The sequence below is a fragment of the Scatophagus argus genome, chromosome 21 (assembly GCF_020382885.2).
Source record: "Scatophagus argus isolate fScaArg1 chromosome 21, fScaArg1.pri, whole genome shotgun sequence".
Classification (NCBI taxonomy): Eukaryota; Metazoa; Chordata; class Actinopteri; family Scatophagidae; genus Scatophagus; species Scatophagus argus.
Genome location: NC_058513.1, coordinates 3,466,622 through 3,486,584, shown reverse-complemented (window position 1 = coordinate 3,486,584; position 19,963 = coordinate 3,466,622). Strand labels below are relative to the sequence as shown.

Below are 19,963 nucleotides of genomic sequence, written 5' to 3'. Positions count from 1 at the left end.
ATGGACGGCAGATCTGCTCTGTCTATCATTGCAGGACAATGCAGTGGTTTTATGGCACGGGTCACATCTGCTGTGGGATAATGACAGGGGTAAGCCAAATGGAACATGAAGTATGTGCGTATTAGTGTGCGTGAATGAATGTGTGTGTGCGGGTACGTGCGTGCGCTTGTGCGCGCGTGGCAGGAAGGAGGAACTAATGAGTCTCCTATGAGCTATTATCCGTACCTTAGCCCCGCGCTCGGCAATAATAAAAGCCAACACTGCAGAGCTCCCTAACAGGAGACTGCAACACAACACGCGCCTCTGTTAATGCAAGTGATAAAGCATCCACTTAGGAAGCAAAAACCTCTTCTTCAGTCAGTAAATTGGCAAATTGTTTCTTTCAGAACTTCAATGTACAATTTGCTTAAATGATCAGTTTTAAGTGTTGTTGATGTAAGATTTAGGTTCACGGGTCACACAGACTGTCCTATGGGTCAGGATCAGCAGACTATTGGCAGCTGCACTATGTAGTTTAATACTCTCTGACCACTAAGCCAATTATGTGATTGGTCTAAGATTTCATAGTGGGATAAATCCAGTTCCAAATGGCACCAGTGGTCCACTCTTGTGCACCCGCTGATGAATATATTCCCGAATCAACTGATCAGAGCATTTCTATGGGTACTTCAGTATTTGTTCGCCTTAGACATAGGCAGTGGTATTATATCTACTATCATATGGCACAAAGCTGCAGAGGACACAACACAAAATGTGACAGAATCCAAATCAATCAATCGGGCTAGATGAGAGTGATAATAGCAAAAATGAGGTATGGGGCATCGTCTGCGCCCTGGCTCGTCCCATCTCAGGTTCCCCCGATAAATAATACTAGAATTAAACGTGCCTCAGGCCATGACCCTCCGAGCTAAGGTATATGAGAGAGAGAGAGAGAGAGAGAGAGAGAGAGAGAGAGAGAGAGAGAGAGAGAGAGAGAGAGAGAGAGATCCCTGGATGCGAATCCCTGTGAGATGAGCCGTATTGGAGAGGCGCAGAGTATCCCGTGGAGTGGAAAGAGAGAGAGAGAGAGATCCCCGCTGCAGCCCGGCTTGGATATTAGAGCTTTATTCTTCCCCACGTTTCCAGGGTGGCTGAGTAAGTGGGCTCACATTCTGGATGTCACGCAAAAACTAGTGATTCACTAAATCAGACTGATTTAGGGAGCTCAGTGCGCTCTGAACGCGCAACATGAAGGAGGAGGAGAGCAGCGGAGCGCACACTCCAAGAGTTAGCGGTGTGTTAAGAGTATGAAGGGATGTGAGCTGAACTTGTGGTAGAATGGCAACTTATTTTACATGGATCACTGAGGGATGGCAGCTTTTCACCACCATCATCACCACCACCACCACCACCACCCGAGCGCGGACCTGCGGCGGCTCTTCCACCGGCTCACCATCGCGTCCTCTCTGAGCATCCTCTGCTTCTCCTTGGTCTATCTCCTGACCGGATGCTGCGAGTCGGAGCTGACAGAAAACTCTGAGATAAAGCCACCCACGCGCGAGTTCCTCTTGTCAGGGTCAGGATGGCCGTACGAGAGAAACGGAACAAGCGTTGCCAAGGAGGTTTCCGCCGCGGTTGGCGAAGGCGCATACAGCGGTCATCCCGGGCTGGAGGCCAACAACTCGGGGAAAGAATGGACAGCCACCCGGAGGTTACCCCAGGCCCTCATCATAGGGGTTAAAAAGGGAGGCACCAGGGCTCTGTTGGAGTTTCTGCGGCTCCACCCGGACATCCGCGCTCTGGGCTCGGAGCCACACTTCTTCGACCGTCATTACGCACGCGGGCTGGACTGGTACAGGTACGCACACATAAGGCAGGGAATCTATCTATCTAGCGACTGTCAAAATTCATTACTCTTTATTTTTTACTTTCTTTTACAAAGTTTATATACTTCAATTAAAGGTGAATATGTATTGTGGTGGCCAAGATTTACATTTTCTCGTTACATTTCTAACTTTTACAATTCATTGTTTGACTCAAAAAACGTAATGAGTCACTTTTTTTTTAAAAGTAATTTAAGTAAAGGACTCAAAGTCGAAGTGCCAAATATGATCCCCCAGCTTCCTGTGAAATGAATCTCTTTGTATTGTTTGCATACCCAAACATATCCACAGCTAGTCCACGGAGGTTTAGGTGACAGTCAAAGAGACTCTGCCATCTGGTTATGCCAATCTGTGCATGTGTGCATGCGTGTGTCTGAAGTGCTTGTTGTGCATGTGTGTGTGTACAGTAGGGAGTGAGAGAGAGAGAGAGAGAGAGAGAGAGAGAGAGAGAGAGAGGCCTTGTGTGGATGAGTTCTCACAGAGCAGCAGAGTAATCATCTCTGGAGCCTGAGCCAGATGTTACTGTTGTCATGTGGCTTTGTTCTCAGCCTGTTCCATGAAAACTTGGAAATACTCTGAAGGCACGCACACATGAATGAGACTCAGGGGAACAAGAATCAAGTCACTCAAACTGCTTGAGTATAATTCGGGTTTATGAAGGACCGGAAAGGTTTCCACTAGACCCAGGATTTCAGATTTCTGGCCTTCATTTTGCTTTTTCTAACTGTGTGTACTATGTAAGTGCATGCACCTATAGACCTCCTAACTGCTCCAAAAATGGCAGATTAAAAATGCATCCAAATGTGGACAACATGGCGTGCTGTTAACCAGCTTACAGTATATTACTGGAGCTCAATAGCTGGACTAGCTCAGCCCTGGGAGCCTCTTTGGCATGTCAGCAACAAAAGATGAAATTTAGTTTTTACATTGATGTGATACAGGCGGAGAGACAGACACACTGAGGGATGGAACCAGAGCCAGAAAATTCCTAAAATCTGGAGGTACTGGAAAAGCCGCTGTAGCCTCTCTGGTCTGCCAGCATGTCTGCTGTGTGTGTGTGTGTGTCACACCAGGTGATATGAATGTGACACCAGATTGTCACGTCTCCCCCGTGGGCCAGATGGGGCTCGCTGTCGATGTCGAGCCACTTGACATCACTGTCAGCTCTGTCAATTGACCTCTGACTCCAGGTCACTTTACACTGGGAGTTAATGATGTGTTCACACCAGTCCATAACAAACAGCACACACCCAGAGTACACAGACTGACAAAGGAAATGTGTCTTTGTTTTGGTTGCTCACACACAAAAATACAAAGAAGTTACAGATATACTATAAAATCCAAATGTAGTTTTGTCTGTCCTTTCTATCATTTTTAATAATATTGTTCTCACCAAAGTAACTGCTGAGATCAAGGAATGCGATGAATATCACTACAACAAAGTTTGACAGACAGCTTGTTAACAAGACAGCAATTTAGCCAGAGCTTACCGAACCACTTTATATGCAAAACATCTGGAATGTTGATAATAATTCTTCATTCTACAGGAAAACTACGTTCGCACACTTTCAAAGTTAAACCAGAAGGTCTGTAAACTTTGATGGGAGGCTCTTTGACAAACTCCTGCGAGCTACCAGCTGATCTATGGCTTTGAGCTCTAATGTGTTTTGTTAGAGCCCACACTGACTGTGGGTTTGACAATGTTTATTTATGAGATTTTACTAACAAATGTTACACTGAGTACATTTCAGTGTGAATCTGTTAAAAAAACAACAACATTTGTTTTCTTTTACTACAGCGGTAACCTAAGTGTGCATATGAATGTTTTGGTTAATTTATGTATTTAAGTTTCTTACTTTCCATAATTTGCATAGGTCAATTATTTCATTATCATTTAACACTTTATTTCACTGTATTATAGGGTCCAATTATATTGTTTTATTTATATATTCATATGTGTTGCATCTAAGTTGCTGCTTCATGTTGCCTTTAAGAGTAGACTTACTTTAGTTCCTACCTGCCTTGTCTTACGAGGGACAGTTGTGAGTGTGACGGATGAAATGTGCAACAGAAGAGCTTTTGTGGACCCAGCGAGAGTGAAGATGGGTGTGCACTGTCTTGCTGTGTCAGTGTAATTCAAAGATGAATTTGTAGCCCACTTACACACAGGCCAGAAGGACTGGAGAACACTATGGACCACAGAAATTAGGTTACAGTAGTATTATATTTCTTCAGACAGGTGTTCTGAGCCAAGTTGGTGGAAGTCTTTTAATGGACACCATATCCACATATTAAAGTGTTTGAGGGACACATTTGCAAGAAAAAAATTCAGATCCACATTGTCCTTTAGTGTGGTTTTAAATCTGATTAACTCTAAATTATGTTTCTCTAAATTATTATGCAGGGTATAATGTCATATTTTTAAGGGAGGTTACCTTTTTATTTATTTTATTTCTCATTATAATAACTTGTAAAGTACAAAGTTTTTGCATCAGTTCCATCTGAACTGTTAAAGCACTGTGCTGCTAAATATGTGAAAGAACAAAGACAAAGCAAAAACAAACTTGACACACAGCTGTGTTACATGCTTCTCGCTACATTACTTTCTCACAGTGCAAGCAGACAGGCTAGTACGGTGACTGAAAAGTGGCCTACTGACATGACACATTGTGGTCCTCACATTTCAGGTTGTAGTCGTCCATTGAGACGCTCCAAAACTGTGATGAAACAGTTTTGGGAATAATTTTACTGTTTGCATTCATTTTCTCTTCCAATTGTTGGCCTGGTATGTTGTATATTTTGTGCCTGAGGACTTCTATTTAGTGATGCAACTACATTCCCAGATTCAGTGTTGATACTGCTGATATGAATTATGTTCAAAAATATGAAAATAAGACAATGAGAATTATCCTTCATGGTAGTGGAGCACTTTGATATCACACAGCAAATGGAAGATCAGCTGTAATGCTTACTTAGTCAACATTATATTTCTGTGTAAGTGCTTTTTCTCTCCAACCCCATCACGGGCAATCAAAGAAGATGAGATATAGTGTATCTTCCTCAGAGTCCTTCCTTGTCTCTCTAAGAGTAAAATAACATTTAGCTTCACTGGGGCAATTGAGATCAGAGCCCCTGACAAAGATCCACTAATGGTGTTTGGAGCGGAGATTGGATCTGGAAGAACGCTGCGATGAGCCCTGAGATGGACTGGAAGTTTCCTCCTTACTGTGCTGTCTGGGATCGATAGCTCTATCTCCTCGCTCTGACCTTGGGTTGACTCCAGCATTAGGGCGGTTAGCGTTGGTCAGCTCGGCTTCTGTTACAATTAGCAGGAAGCTTTATCCTACATTGGCATAATCCCCCCGCATAGGCACACAGGGGTCATGTTACACTTAGCTTGTTCTCTCTCTGAAGCTTTGGAGGAATCCATTAAAATTGCTCAGCTGGAAATTCACATCTCACTCATGTTGGTTTCCTCCTGAAAGATGGCTTGACATATGGACAGTGAAAAACGAGAGATAAAATAAAGGGTGAAGAGATAAGGCTTGGGTGAGCTGGAGGTTAAAGGTTGAAGTCAGTGTTACCACAACCTCACACAGCTCTGCTGACCTTTGCTTCAACCCAAGGGACTGTCATCAGAGCTGTGCTTGTGTATGTGTGTATTTGTGTATGAAGGCTAACTTCTTCAGACTCTGGAAAGGTTGTGTTTTGTTCTTGACGTACAGCAAAATTTATCAATATATTATTGACTCAGAATTACTGGCATAGCGTTAACCTGATAGGTTGCACTGTCAGTGTTTGCTGCTCCTTTTTCATTTCCAAGAAATCACAGTATTAAAAAGATCATAGAGTACAAACTTTTTAAACAAAATCTTATGGTTTTGGTCAGTTGTAAAGGTTCTTTCAACAAATGCTCAACATCATCATTCAACATGATACAATTAAATGGACTGAATTTATCCAATTTTTGTAATTTCTGAAACTTTTTTTTTTATTTTTGCAAAGAAGTAAAAGAAAACATCTTTTCACTTCTAGCTTAGACTTATTAATGATTTTAGACTTAATCGAGTGAAATGTCGACTGTCCCGAGCAGATTTCATCAGCTGGAGACCAATTAGCTGGTGAAAGATAACGCTATTGTTAAATCCCTGTAAAATTTGTGTTGCAAATGTTGAGGCTTCTGTGATATTACGGTAGTAGATTGAAATAATAGGTGATCAGGAACAAACAATTGCTATTACTTATTTATATTAGAAGACTACCATTGCTATAAAGTAGATCTACTAGCCCAAGTAATTTACAAAAGTAACCTGTAACCTCAAAAAATAATGTGGTGAGCTGATGGCATACCTCTTAGTTTTGGAAATAGTCATATTGAAGTCGTAAACTAGTTAGCCAAACATGCTAAGGTTACATTTCTGCAGCTCCATCCTTACTTCTGCACCCATTATTTATCTCCTCCTTAATTTACTGTATTTGCTGTTTCTGTTTGCTGTCCAACTTCCTCCTTAGGGTCGTCAGATTGACTTCTTCATTGCATCATGACAGTGATCAGCTTAGAAATCGGCTTGGCTCACATGAAGAATATTTTTCAGGTTTTTGTGACTTTTGAGTTTTTGTTTGTTATGCCTGTATTTCTTTATGGCTCAGCTCTTACTTACATGTTTTTGGATGTTATCAGCTAGCCTAATAACTTTTTCAAAGGACTTAAAAGTGTTTTATGTATTCTTTCTCTGACGCCTCTGTTAGTTTGAATTAATTTGAAGACACCATGCCTCTCATGACATGCAGTGACAAGAAAGGCGGTCCAAAATTACTCTGTCTTTTCATAGTCAACTGCTCTGATGACACAGATTCATTTGCAATTCATATTGAACTCGTTAAGGGAGGCTTTTAAAATCATACCCATACACTGGTGGCTTTGTCCTGCCATGACACAGCACATGGTACTACTTGTGTTTTTGTGTTTATACAATGGAATATAATTGCCATGCAAATCACAGAAGAATGGCTGCCAAAACATTTGATGTTCAGCAGGATTCAGTGGGCGGGAATTATCAGCTAACACAGACAGGCATATTTTCAGATGCATCAGATTTGTTGATCTGTAGAGGGACTCACATATTTTATATTTTTGGTCTTTTTTGGCATGAATTTGCACCATAAACATGTGAATTAATTAAACTGTAAGAACAGAATCAGTGTTGGCTGTTACCCTAGGTTTTGTGTGGTGTGTGTATACCCAGGGTTCAGGTGTGGTCTGTCCTGTCCACGTACTGTACTGGAGGTGATCACCATAAGGCCCAGACGGGTGGGGCGATCTGGCCCTCATTAGGGCCCTCCCCTGGGGACTGGGAAGTAGAAGTGGGGGGATCTGGGGCCTCTCTATGATGGATGTCTCCTGGAAGTGGACAGGGCACAGCCACGATGGACGGACCCCTTAATGGTCCCCCATACAGAGGAAATGGATGAGTGCTCCCACAGTAACAAACGCATTCATACAGACAAACAAGTACACATTCAAATCTCATATCTGACTCATAAATAAGTGGTCAGCTGTGTATAATGAACAGTCAATACTCTACTCTTTGATTGGTTATCGTTTCCTCCTTGGATCAAACATCAGAAATAAACAGAGCAGATTTTACACCTTTGATCCAGTGCTCCCTCAAATCCCCCAATCCTTTCTTGCATGTTTTCTCCTGCATATGTGATGCATATTGCCTTTGCCCCATATCTGTTAATTTACACACACACACACACACACACACACACAACACAGCATGCTACTGATGGGGCTCCAGAGGGTCCTGGCTCCCCCAGTCTCCACCTGCCACTCTTGGTCCCAGCTGAGTCCCAGTGCTGCATTACCATTCTCAGCCATTCCTCTTACATTTACACTGACACCTTCCGGCTTCGCACACCCCATCATCCTGCACTCATCTTAATACACACAGTCCCTACTGTTCCTCGGTTGTATACCCATCCACACCCGTCTACGCATAGTTGCCCTAAGCCCCCATAGGATCAATAGCCAGTGGCCTTGGCTGGGCCGAGGTAATTCACTAGGGACATGCTGAAATATTGGGAAATGGACGACAAAAGAGAGGATCCTCAAAGGCAAACAGAGGCTTATTATAAGCTGCTGGATAATCCCTGTGTTCATCATACTGGATGTTTGATCTCACACTCAATTGAAAATGAGCAGCGTAAGGATGTTGGTAAAACAGGATTTCTAAACTGCCAATTAATTGAGCCATCTTTTTCGCTGGGATTTCCTCTGTAACACATGGTGCCACCAGCTGGTTCTATTCACCTGCCAATGATCGGCTCCAATGCTTAGGAGTTTAATACCCCGTTTTACCCAATTCCTCTCCCCCTATTGTGCAAGTACCCCGACCAACCAGTGGAAAACCTTCACTGGCTTCCCGTTTGTGAACATGGCCAATAAGTAACATTGCATGGAACTGAATCCAATGTAGTACAGCAAAAAGAATCGTGAGGTTTGTTCTACCACTGCAGAAACATTTGCAGTCCTAACTGGTATCCAAATATGTCTGGGTATCAAGTGGGATACAACATTGGGTTAACAAAAACATCTCCCACCAACAGTCAACACTAGTTGCTTTTTGCTATGGCGATGATGTATTTCTTCCCTTGGCCTTGACCATAATCTTTCCATGACCTCATCAATGACTAAATGGATTCGGTTGCTTAAACTTTACTTTTTGGACCAAATTAATTTTGTGTAGAAGTTAAAACCTGTAGTTTAACCCTCAATTATCAATGGGTACTGTTTTCCTGAGTGACTGAATTAAGCATATGGAAACCAAGGTTAGACATAGTTATAAGTGTACAATACAATGCAGTGTAAAGTGCCCCATTTATGATCCTATTTAGCAGGAGAATGAATATGAATATGAAACTTATAGAAAGCAGTAAGTGGCTCTAATTGGCGATCCAATACTGGTCAATACTTGTTTTATTGTTTTTAATCCATAAATATAAATAAATGGTTGCTAAAATTTTTTCTTTAAACTTAAGAAACTGTTACAAGTTTTTTAAAGGAAAAGTATACGTGTACGCTGTGCTGATAGAAACAGTGTAACATATAGTGAAATTTCCATATTTCCATATTTACAAGCCTCACACAACAGTGAAGGCACGTGTGATTGAAACGTGGTGTTGAATTGGTCAGGGAGTCATCCTAAATATTAGAAACTAAAAATCTAACCCCTTTTATTCAATTTATTTTATAAATTTAAATATCTATTCTTTAGCTCTACACACTTGGTTTAACTCAATGGCAGTGTTTCTGATTCAGAGAGAACATTTCAGAACTAAAGCTCCAGTCTACGTTCATTCAGGGATGAAATGGAATTGAGGTTCCAGACATAACGTAGCCCCAGGATCACAAAGTTTTCTATGCCAAAAGTAACATCAGGGCATATTAAGTTATTAGGAAAACTAACAGCTATTTTGTCTGTCAATTAGTGTGTCTGAGAAAACCTTATAGCAGAAGCATATTCATAATAGATCTTTTCTTTTGATGGTGTTCTTAGGGGCAGTAATTAGCTCTTTGTGCTGAGGTAATGGTATGGGGCTCTTGGCTCTAAGGCTATTCACAGGCAGATTGCTAATGGAGGTGCGTTTGTATCCACTCCCATCATTCCTTCATCAGTCACCCACCCCTTTCATTTAAAACACTCTAGCAAATGCTCTGAGACACACACAGTTGGATGAGCACACACACAAAGTCTTTGAATGGTCTGGTAAAAATCCACCACACCCACCCTTTATGTCTTCAGTGTGCGTGTGTGTGTGTATGTGTGTAATTTGGGATGTTTTTTAAAAATGTGTCTTAGATGTGTGTGTGTGTGTGTGAGAGAGAGAGAGAGATGGGTCCAGTGGGAAGCCAGAAGCATGATAGCAAATGCTTGGCTAATGAGTGAATAATGAGTATATTTGTGTTTTACACTGTTTGTGTGTGTGTGTGTGTGTGAGAGAGAGAGAGAGAGAGAGAGAGAGAGAGGCAGACTGCGTGGCACCTCGTGTTCAGGGTATTCGAGTTAAAAGGGAAGTCTTGAGGCTAAGTGGTGGTAAGCTCTGCCTCACACCGATCAGATCAAATGAAATCACGGTGTGTGTGTGTTTGTCAGATTCATAAAAGCGTGGCCGCTTTGGGGTGGTGGTGTATTGACAAGAGGTCATGTTGCAGGCACATCTGAAACCTGAGCTGATACCAGAGGACAGTCAGAGCATCCTGTCCTGTACTGTATCGGTCGCGTGTCCCCTCTGATCTCTTTTTTGTTCGTTCTTCTTGTATTAACATTTCATTTATGACTCCTTGGGAACATGTTTTACTGACTCTCTTAGTTTTGTGATACATGCCTAACATAGGTGGCTATACAAAAAACAAAGCTGTCTCTGTAGTTACTCATGTGTTATCTTGTTACGAATGGGGGGAAATAAACTGGAAAAACAAAATAATAAGCAAATCTTGCCAATTTAAAACAGTGTAAGCAACTATGAGGAACTTAGAGCTGCATTAGTAAATATTTCCGTGTTATATCAACAAAGACCACTTACAGTGGTGAACGCAAACAGAATAATTATAAAATTGGCACTTCCCGTCAGTAGTTGAGTGTTTCAGTTTTTAGTGTCTTTCAGCTCATTGTTTTGGTATTCAGGCCCAGCACTGTTCTGTTTGAGTCTCACTGTGCTCATCAGCCCCATTTTGCTGCTGCAGGCATCTTTTTTCTGCAAAAAGCTCTGATAAACCAAAAAACGAATGCTGATGTCATGCCATCTCTTCTGGATTTATAAACTGGCGTTTGTTTGTTTGGCAACTTGGCAACCTATCTATCTAATACCAATAAAGTTTCCATTTTTAACCTTTATATTTTAAAAAGCTTTGATTTGGACAATTTGGAATAGTTTTCTAATGTGTCTTGCCTATATTATGCAATAAACCCCAATAAACATTTTTTGTCACATATCTGTTGTAACATAACACAACAGCAACACAACATTTCAACTCTATATTTTCACACTTTTTCTTAAAACTGTGTGTGTTACACTGTTGTGTAAGGGAAATACCATCTCAAAGTACAGTACCAATTTCACATTTTTTGGAAAATAGCCAAAAAACATGAACATGTGATTTGTAGATAACACAGTGGTGTGGGCATTTAAGCTCGGTTTAAACAAGCTGAGATGCTGATTCAGAGCTGTATGTGACCATGCTGCTGAAGCTAACTCTGTTTGGTCAGACAGTCAGGTGTGTGTGGCAGGTGTGTTGGCAGATGTCCCTGAGTCCCCCAGCCGGCCCTATGGGCCCTCTGGAGTCATTTATCTCTAAATGAGTCCCATCTGCTGTGCTTCTGGTATGGAGGAAGAGGTGAGCAGAGCCATGCACATTCGGAGAAAGACTCCTGTGTTTATGTAGCGCTGCTGTCTCCTGCCTGTGTGTCAGCTCTTTGGACACTTTGGCACAGCTCAGTCTGTGAGAGTGTAATGTCAAATGTCAAAGTGACAGATGGGGACTTATTAAAAAAGAGAGTGCACTACAAAAGGCATCACAGAGGATAACCTCCGGTTCAGGAAAATATACCTATGCACCCTTGACTTCTGAAACTATTTTTCCTCTAAATTCCCACACAGTCAACCATAGAGCATGACATCTTGGGAAATACACTTATTTCCTCTCTTGGCTAGATTTGATGAGCAGATCAGTATCACTCACATATCTACAGTGGCTTGCGAAACTATTTGGCCCCCTTGAACTTTGTGACCTTTTTCCACATTTCAGGCTTCAAACATAAAGATATAAAACTGTAATTTCTTGTGAAGAATCAACAACAAGTGGGACACAATCATGAAGTGGAACACACTTTATTGGATATTTTAAACTTTTTTAACAAATAAAAAAACGAAAAATTGGGCGTGCAAAATTATTCAGCCCCTTTCCTTCAAGTGCAGCAAACTCTGTCCAGAAGTTCAGTGAGGATCTCTGAATGATTCAATGTTGACCTAAATGACTAACGATGATAAATGGAATCCACCTGTGTGTAATCAAGTCTCTGTATAAATGCACCTGCACTGTGATAGTCTCAGAGGTCTGTTTAAAGCGCAGAGAGCATCATGAAGAACAAGGAACACACCAGGCAGGTCCGAGATACTGTTGTGGAGAAGTTTAAAGCTGGATTTGGATACAAAAAGATTTCCCAAGCTTTAAACATCCCAAGGAGCACTGTGCAAGCAATAATATTGAAATGGAAGGAGTATCAGACCACTGCAAATCTACCAAGATCTGGCCGTCCCCCTAAACTTTCAGCTCATACAAGGAGAAGACTGATCAGAGATGCAGCCAAGAGGCCCATGATCACTCTAGATGAACTGCAGAGGTCTACAGCTGAGGTGGGAGAATCTGTCCATAGGACAACAATCAGTCGTATACTGCACAAATCTGGCCTTTATGGAAGAGTGGCAAGAAGGAAGCCATTTCTTAAAGATATCCATAAAAAGTGTCATTTAAAGTTTGCCACAAGCCACCTGGGAGACACACCAAACATGTGGAAGAAGGTGCTCTGGTCAGATGAGACCAAAATCGAACTTTTTGGCAACAATGCAAGACGTTATGTTTGGCGTAAAAGCAGCACAGCTCATCACCCTCAACACACCATCCCCACTGTCAAACATGGTGGTGGCAGCATCATGGTTTGGGCCTGCTTTTCTTCAGCAGGGACAGGGAAGATGGTTAAAATTGATGGGAAGATGGATGGAGCCAAATACAGGACCATTCTGGAAGAAAACCTGATGGAGTCCGCAAAAGACCTGAGACTGGGACGGAGATTTGTCTTCCAACAAGACAATGATCCAAAACATAAAGCAAAAGCTACAATGGAATGGTTCACCAAAAAACATATCAAGGTGTTAGAATGGCCAAGTCAAAGTCCAGACCTCAATCCAATTGAGAATCTGTGGAAAGAACTGAAAACTGCTGTTCACAAACGCTCTCCATCCAACCTCACTGAGCTCGAGCTGTTTTGCAAGGAGGAATGGGCAAAAATATCAGTTTCTCGATGTGCAAAACTGATAGAGACATACCCCAAGCGACTTGCAGCTGTAATCGCAGCAAAAGGTGGCGCTACAAAGTATTAACTCAATGGGGCTGAATGATTTTGCACACCCAATTTTTCATTTTTTATTTGTTAAAAAAGTTAAAAATATCAAATAAATTTTGTTCCACTTCATGATTGTGTCCCACTTGTTGTTGTTTCTTCACAAAAAATTACAGTTTTATATCTTTATGTTTGAAGCCTGAAATGTGTCAAAAGGTCACAAAGTTCAAGGGGGCCAAATAGTTTCGCAAGCCACTGTATCTAGATGTGGATGAGAGGTTAGGAAACAGTTAGCCTAGCTTAGCATAAGGACAGAACAGGAAGCTTGGCTCTGTTCAAAGTTAAAAACATCAGCCTGGCTGCATGTTTGAAGTTAACTAATGAACATTAACTCTTTCCCTTTGCTTCCAGTCTTCATGCTAAACTAAGCCAATCATCTCCTGAGTAGTATTCATCTTCTCATATAACTCTGAGTAAGAAAGCAAAGTAATAAGCATACTTTCCAAAAATGTGGAACTGTTCCTTTAAAATCTCTCTCTCTTTTTTTTTTTTTTTTATTAACACCGTTCAACACAAGTCAATATCCCATATGTTATGGTGAGTTATGGAAAAATTGGTATAAAATGAAACACAGTATTTCTAGAATATTTCCATTTGAAGGAGTGGTGCACCAGTGAAAATACATTTGAAACAATACTGAAAACAATCAGCCAATTTCATCACAATTTATTGTTGCCTGCATATCATATCAGCCTTACGCTCATGCTTTAAGACTGCTGTGATGGTACATACTGCAAGTGCGATCTGACAAATCAAATGATGCTGCCCTTCTAATGACATTCTGCCAGCAATTTGTCTTTGTTTTTCTGGTTCTTCCAGAAGTATGATGCCCAAAGCCCTGGATGGCCAGATTGTTATGGAGAAGACACCTCGCTACTTTGTTACTGTGGAAACACCAGCACGAGTCCATGCTATGTCACAGGATGTGAAGCTGATCGTGGTCGTCCGAGACCCCGTGACCAGAGCCATATCTGACTACACTCAGATCATCTCAAAGACCCCTGATATCCCTCCTTTTGAGAGTCTCGCCTTCAAAAACCGCTCCACAGGTACTGGTCCTGTAGCTCAGAATTACATTGTTTGAGGTTGTTTTATATAGCAGTATCTCTCCCTCTAAATCTGTGATTTTTCTTTACTGTGCATCGGCAAGTATTGGCAAAGACTCAAAAAGACGTGAATCAGTAAACAATGACACAAATCATTGGACAACAAGCCTATATTTATCAAACTAAGCTTAAGAATGTCACAAAAACCCAACTCAACTTATTCAGTTCATTCTGTTGCTGTGAAATCCTTGATGTCTATGGAGGCCATTTAAATTATAGTTAATATTTTAAATGAACAACGATTGAATATGTATGTATGTATATGTATATATATATATATATATATATATATATGTATATATATAGAAGAGATCATAGGAGGGATAAGAAGGGATTGCAAACAATGCCAGTTTTAACTGCAATGTTTGGACCTCTTCTAAAAAAGGGATAAAGTAAAAGGTCCAGTACATATGAAATATATAAATTTAATAAAACATAGATATTGTGACTCCGGCTTCCTCCCACAATACCAAAAACATGCACATTAGGTTAATTGGCTACTCTAAATTGCCCCTAGGTGTGAGTGTGAGAGTGTGTGGTTGTTTGTCTTTGTGTGTTGGCCCTGCGATTGACTGGCGACCAGTCCAGGGTGAACCCCACCTCTTGCCCGTAGTCAGCTGGGATAGGCTCCAGCCCCCCCGCGACCCTGACGGATAAGTGGTATAGAAAATGGATGGATGGATAGATATTGTGTGAGGTAAGGGGCAGGTGCATGTCGGTGTGTGTTTGGTGCATGTGGTCCCGCGGATGGAGCTGCAGCAGTGGGTGTAGAACACAGCTCATGGTGGATATTAAGGTACATTAAAACAGTACTTGTTCTCGAAGTCTTTCTGACTTCTCCTGTAGCTCTGTCATATTTCAACACATCAACATGGGGAACATAAATTTAGATTCAGAGTGACTTATACTTCCTGATGATATCATTTATAAATCAATAGCTATTAAACAACATCCCCTCAAAAAACATAGAAAAAAAAGCTACTTGTAACTGTAGAGCTTGAGAGACAATCATCTGTTTTTCAGGTTTTCTTCTCTATCAGTGTTTGTGATCTTCAGGTGTGCACTGCAAACAGGAACTGCTAATGGCTAATTTTGCATACTTTTAATTGTGCAAATTTGCCCAAATGTACACAAATACAGGCATACAGGGCTCGAGCAGAGGCCTGCTAACTAACTGAATATGTGTTAACATTGTACTTCTCATATATTGGAGATGGAGCAATTTTCATTTAACTGATTAAAAACAAAATTAGTTTCCAACTATTTTGATAATCGACTAAAAAAATTTCAGTCATTTTTCAAGCAAAAAATGGGTTCCAGCTTCTTCTGTAGCGCTGTGACACTTTTTTTCCTCTGAGGAAACAGAATACTTGCATTACTTCTGTTAATGAAATCTTTGGGTTTTGGACTATTGGTGGGACAAAAGAAGTAATCTGTACAAGTGACTTTGGGCTCTGGGAAATTGTGATGAGCAATTCAGTGACTTAATGATCAATCAATTGATTGTGAAAATAATAGACAGTTTAATTGTTATTTTCAGCCGTACTATTTACAGCTCCATACTGCCCCAATGTTAGACTTGTATTTTATTGGTCTAGACCAATAGCTAAATGACACTTAGTAATATGTCAAGTTGGTTGAGATGATTTGAGGTGATGTGACGGTAGTAATGAACACTTTGAATGAAGAACCTTGGTATATCTCTGTCTTGTCTCCAGGTCAGATCGACTCTCTGTGGAGCCCGCTTTGGATCGGCCTATATGCCCAGCACCTAGAGCGCTGGCTGGCCTGGTTCCCCAGGTCTCAGATCCATCTGGTCAGCGGGGAGAGGCTCATCTCCGATCCTGCGGGAGAGCTGGGCAAAGTCCAGGACTTTCTTGGTCTCCAGAGGATCGTCACAGACAAGCACTTCTACTTCAACAAAACGAAAGGCTTCCCCTGCCTGAAGAAGCCAGAGGGCAGCAGTAAACCTCACTGCCTGGGGAAGACCAAAGGGAGGATCCATGCATCCATTGACCCAGAGGTGATGCAGAAACTGAGGGATTTCTACAAGCCACATAACCAACGCTTCTATCAGATGGCAGGCCAGAACTTTGGATGGCAGTGACCCTTTTGTTTGTGGAACCAGATGCTTTCGTTAAAGTTACACTGGTTTTGGTTTAAGCCACAATTTCTATTTGACTGAAACTGAAGCAAAGACTTGGTGTGCAAAAGATTCAGAGCCAATTACCCCCTTCTGACCAGCAGATGGACATGTCAGAGACACTATAATGAAAACCCTGGGTCAATACATTCACCTCTATTAATCAGTTGTCTTGTTCTAGAGTTTGAAAGACATCAGCATCAGTTTATCTATCAGAGATGTTCAGTAAAAAGGTGCTTTCGTGGTATTAAACATGGGTGCCCCCAGTATTGCACCTTTCTGGTTTGGTAGGCTACTTATTCCTACCTCAGGTGGTTAAATAAAGCATATGTGTGGTTGGTCATGTAACTGTGGTTGCTATAGGTTGTGGCTGTAAAAAGTTGAATGGTGAAATACACAACGTAGCTTTTTAGTGTCTCTGGTCTGCAGTGTAATCCTGATGCTCTAGTCGGTAGGCTGTAGTGGCAAAATGAACCCGGAGCAAACACATTTTCACATTCCTGAATTTCCCTTTCTCTACCTGTTTGTTCTTCAGTCTCACTGGTTAAGAATTTAAGGGCAATCAATGCATACATATTGAGTATCGTCCTCCAAGCATTGTTCCCGAAAAAGGGGGGATGAATCTTTTATGTGGCGAGCAGCAGAAGGGCGAGCGGGAGAATCTTTATATGAGCTCAGATTTGACTGAGTGGTTTTGTATTCTTGAATAATGAATGTGCATAAATGGATGTAGGGGAACTGGTGTGGATCACTCGCCTCTTCGCCTAGTGGCACACTTATGCGCGAGGCTTTGGTTAGCATGTGACTGCAGGACCACCCTGCTGTACCCAGAGAGAAGTAAAGGGACCACTGGTGGACAACCAAAATAAGACCAGGTCAAATCGACGAGAGAAGGCCGACCTGTCAGTGGTCATTTCTCAGAACGTGATGAATGCAGCTTTCAGGCTTTACCGTGTTGCTGTGAGAAGGCCTGCTTACAGGGTTGTCTGTTTTCAGTTTGCATGTATTTGCACTAGTTTGAAAGGATAAAAAATAAAACTATTTTTAAGCAAAGGACTTGGCAATGCAATTTTGTGCTGATTTTCTCACATTTCTTCTTTTTCCTTATTGTATGCCACAAAACGCTGTTGTTACAAGGTCTCATTGAGCCTTAATGCATAAGGTTTAGATTTATGTTGAATGTGAGCGCAGGCAACATTAGTGCAATTGCTTTGTAAATGTAAATCTGTTTATGCAGAGATGTGGCCTACAAACTGCCTGGTTGATAAAATGATGGTCCCTGTAATAATGTGAATAAAATTGATTTAATGAATTTTAATGAATTTTTGAGACTGGTTATATTGTTTTATATGAGTGATTCTAATTTTAAAATGGTAAATTACAATAAACATTAAATCTGTAACAGAACACATTCATGTGTATATTCACATTCATGTGTGTATACAAACAAACACAAGCAAATAAAAAAAAAAACTTAAAAGAGAATGGACATTTCTGCTAATGTCTGAATTAGACCACACCGCCATCTTGTGGACAATAAAGGAAGCAGTTGAGACGCATGGGAAAAGTGGAGTAGAGATCAAGATAAAAACAAGTTCATTCTTTATTGTGATGGTACTTCCTTGTTTGACTTTAAATAATAACTTTTCATAGAAATTTATTCATGTCAATATATTAGGTTGCAAATCATTTTCCACAAAAAAGTAACTGTAGAACACTACACAAAAAGTGCCACTTGTGAATAAGTCTGACATACACAAAAAGACACAACAATCCATGCATCAGTATTTAAAGCAACTCAGGTTGGTCAAACAGAATATAAACTGAACCAGATTAATTCTTTAAGTTAAATACATTTCACTTTGAACTGAACAAATAAATTAAATACACAAATACATATATATATTATACATTTTCAAATGCACTTGAAATGACTGTAAATAACAACCATCTTGGTCTCCATCAATACAATTCTGTGTATACATAAGAAAAGTACCTCATTATCAAGTAAATATTCCACAGAGAGCTTCAAATGAGGCGCGCTCATTTCGCTGATGATTTTTGGCAGTTTGCACAGACAGCTACATGTTGCAGTTATTAGCCAGAGAAACGGCACCGCCCTCCTTAAATTGTCATGAGCACAGAGCATGCTGTTGGATCAGAGGCATGCTGCTGTAAGTAAAGGCACTCAGCATGGCCCATAGGTTTCTCATTCTCTGCACTCACACCTGTATTCCTGCGTAGGTGAAGAAACAGCCCTCAGGTTTCGCTACTGTCACTTCCCTTCTTCCATGGAGAGACTCTATATATACTGTAGTACAAGGATTAACACCTGAAGAGGTGTGTCGTAAGCTACTTAATTCTGTTTGCTTCACATGTTTGGTGGAGGCAGTTGCTCCAATTCACAGTATGTGCACCATATTAGAAGCAGTAGGTGGAACTTCTTAGCGCTGGGCTGTCCTGTGATGTCTATCTATATGTGAGTGAGTCACAGAGAGTCACGGACACAGAGTTTTAGCAACTTTGTACATTTTCCTCAATGAATAAAATCCAACAGGTGGTGAGCCAAGAGGCTCCAGAGTCAGTTTGTGCTACTTTTAGATGGAGTGCTGACCACCGATCAGGCCGTGGTTCCCTCCACAGAGCTTTAACTTTGTACTGACAGTTCTGTACTCATAGGGTTTAAGCACTGACCCTTCATAGCAGTATTGCTTGAGCAGAAGTACACTGTAAGTATCACTAACTAACACCATCGTAGGATGGATGTGGCGAGCTCCGGTGAGATACGGTATGTGGTTCAACACTGCTCTTTAAAGGTGCTCCATATAAAATGTAAGCATTAAAACACCATCACCGCATCAACTCTGAGACATCTGTATAGTTTCTATAAACAAGTGAGATGAGTGCTGGAAAGACTGAGAGCCTTTATCTTGTCATTTACACTTTGGTGGGAGTTAAAAGCTGCTGGATCCATTGTATTTGTCTTCATTGGAAAGTTAAACCTGTGTCAGAGATGTAACCAGGACAGAAAGACTAAGATCAAGAAAACTTTTTGTCTGGTTTGTTTTCCATAATACCTAAACAGTGGGTTCAAGATTATACTTTTTGATCAAAATAAAATAGTCTATTTTAATGTAAATATTACAAAATTGTACACTGGCAAATAAAGTGGGCCCCTTGAAAATTTAGTTCCCAAACCTCTGGCAGATGGCATTTGATAGGGAACAATATTATCTGGCTAAAAAGCTTGTTTGTTTGTAGTTTGTTTGTGCTGCAAATTTCATCATAACCTATAAGGATTCTGATTCTGAACCACGGTAGGTTATCAGTCCATTATCAACTACTTAGCAAATCAATTTTCTTCTGCCGTGTTCCTAATTTCAGTTGTAACTTAGTCAACATGTTACACAGCCCCAATTCCAAATAAAGTTGGACACACTGTAAAATGTTAATAAAAACACAATACATTCATCTGCAAACAAACAATTTTATGAAGTACTCCTGAGCCTGTGTAGTAATATCCTTCATACAGTCACGTGTTGTGCTCAGCACCGTCATTGCTTGTGAATGACTGAGCCTTTCATACATTTCATAGCAATCACGATCCTGTCACCTGTTACCATTGAACCAGTTTACCTGTGGAATGTTCCCATCAGGTGGGCAGTACAC

General features: G+C 40.9%; 1 protein-coding gene across 1 annotated transcript; it reads left to right on the top strand.

Moving 5' to 3' along the window:
* The first annotated feature begins 845 nt into the window (after positions 1 to 845).
* Positions 846 to 17,545, top strand: hs3st3l (heparan sulfate (glucosamine) 3-O-sulfotransferase 3-like). Its single transcript, XM_046378258.1, has 3 exons — positions 846 to 1,837; positions 13,865 to 14,094; positions 15,870 to 17,545. Exons 1-3 carry the CDS (start codon positions 1,350 to 1,352, stop codon positions 16,256 to 16,258), a joined length of 1,107 nt encoding a protein of 368 aa, XP_046234214.1. The 5' UTR covers positions 846 to 1,349; the 3' UTR covers positions 16,259 to 17,545.
* Positions 17,546 to 19,963: the final 2,418 nt, after the last annotated feature.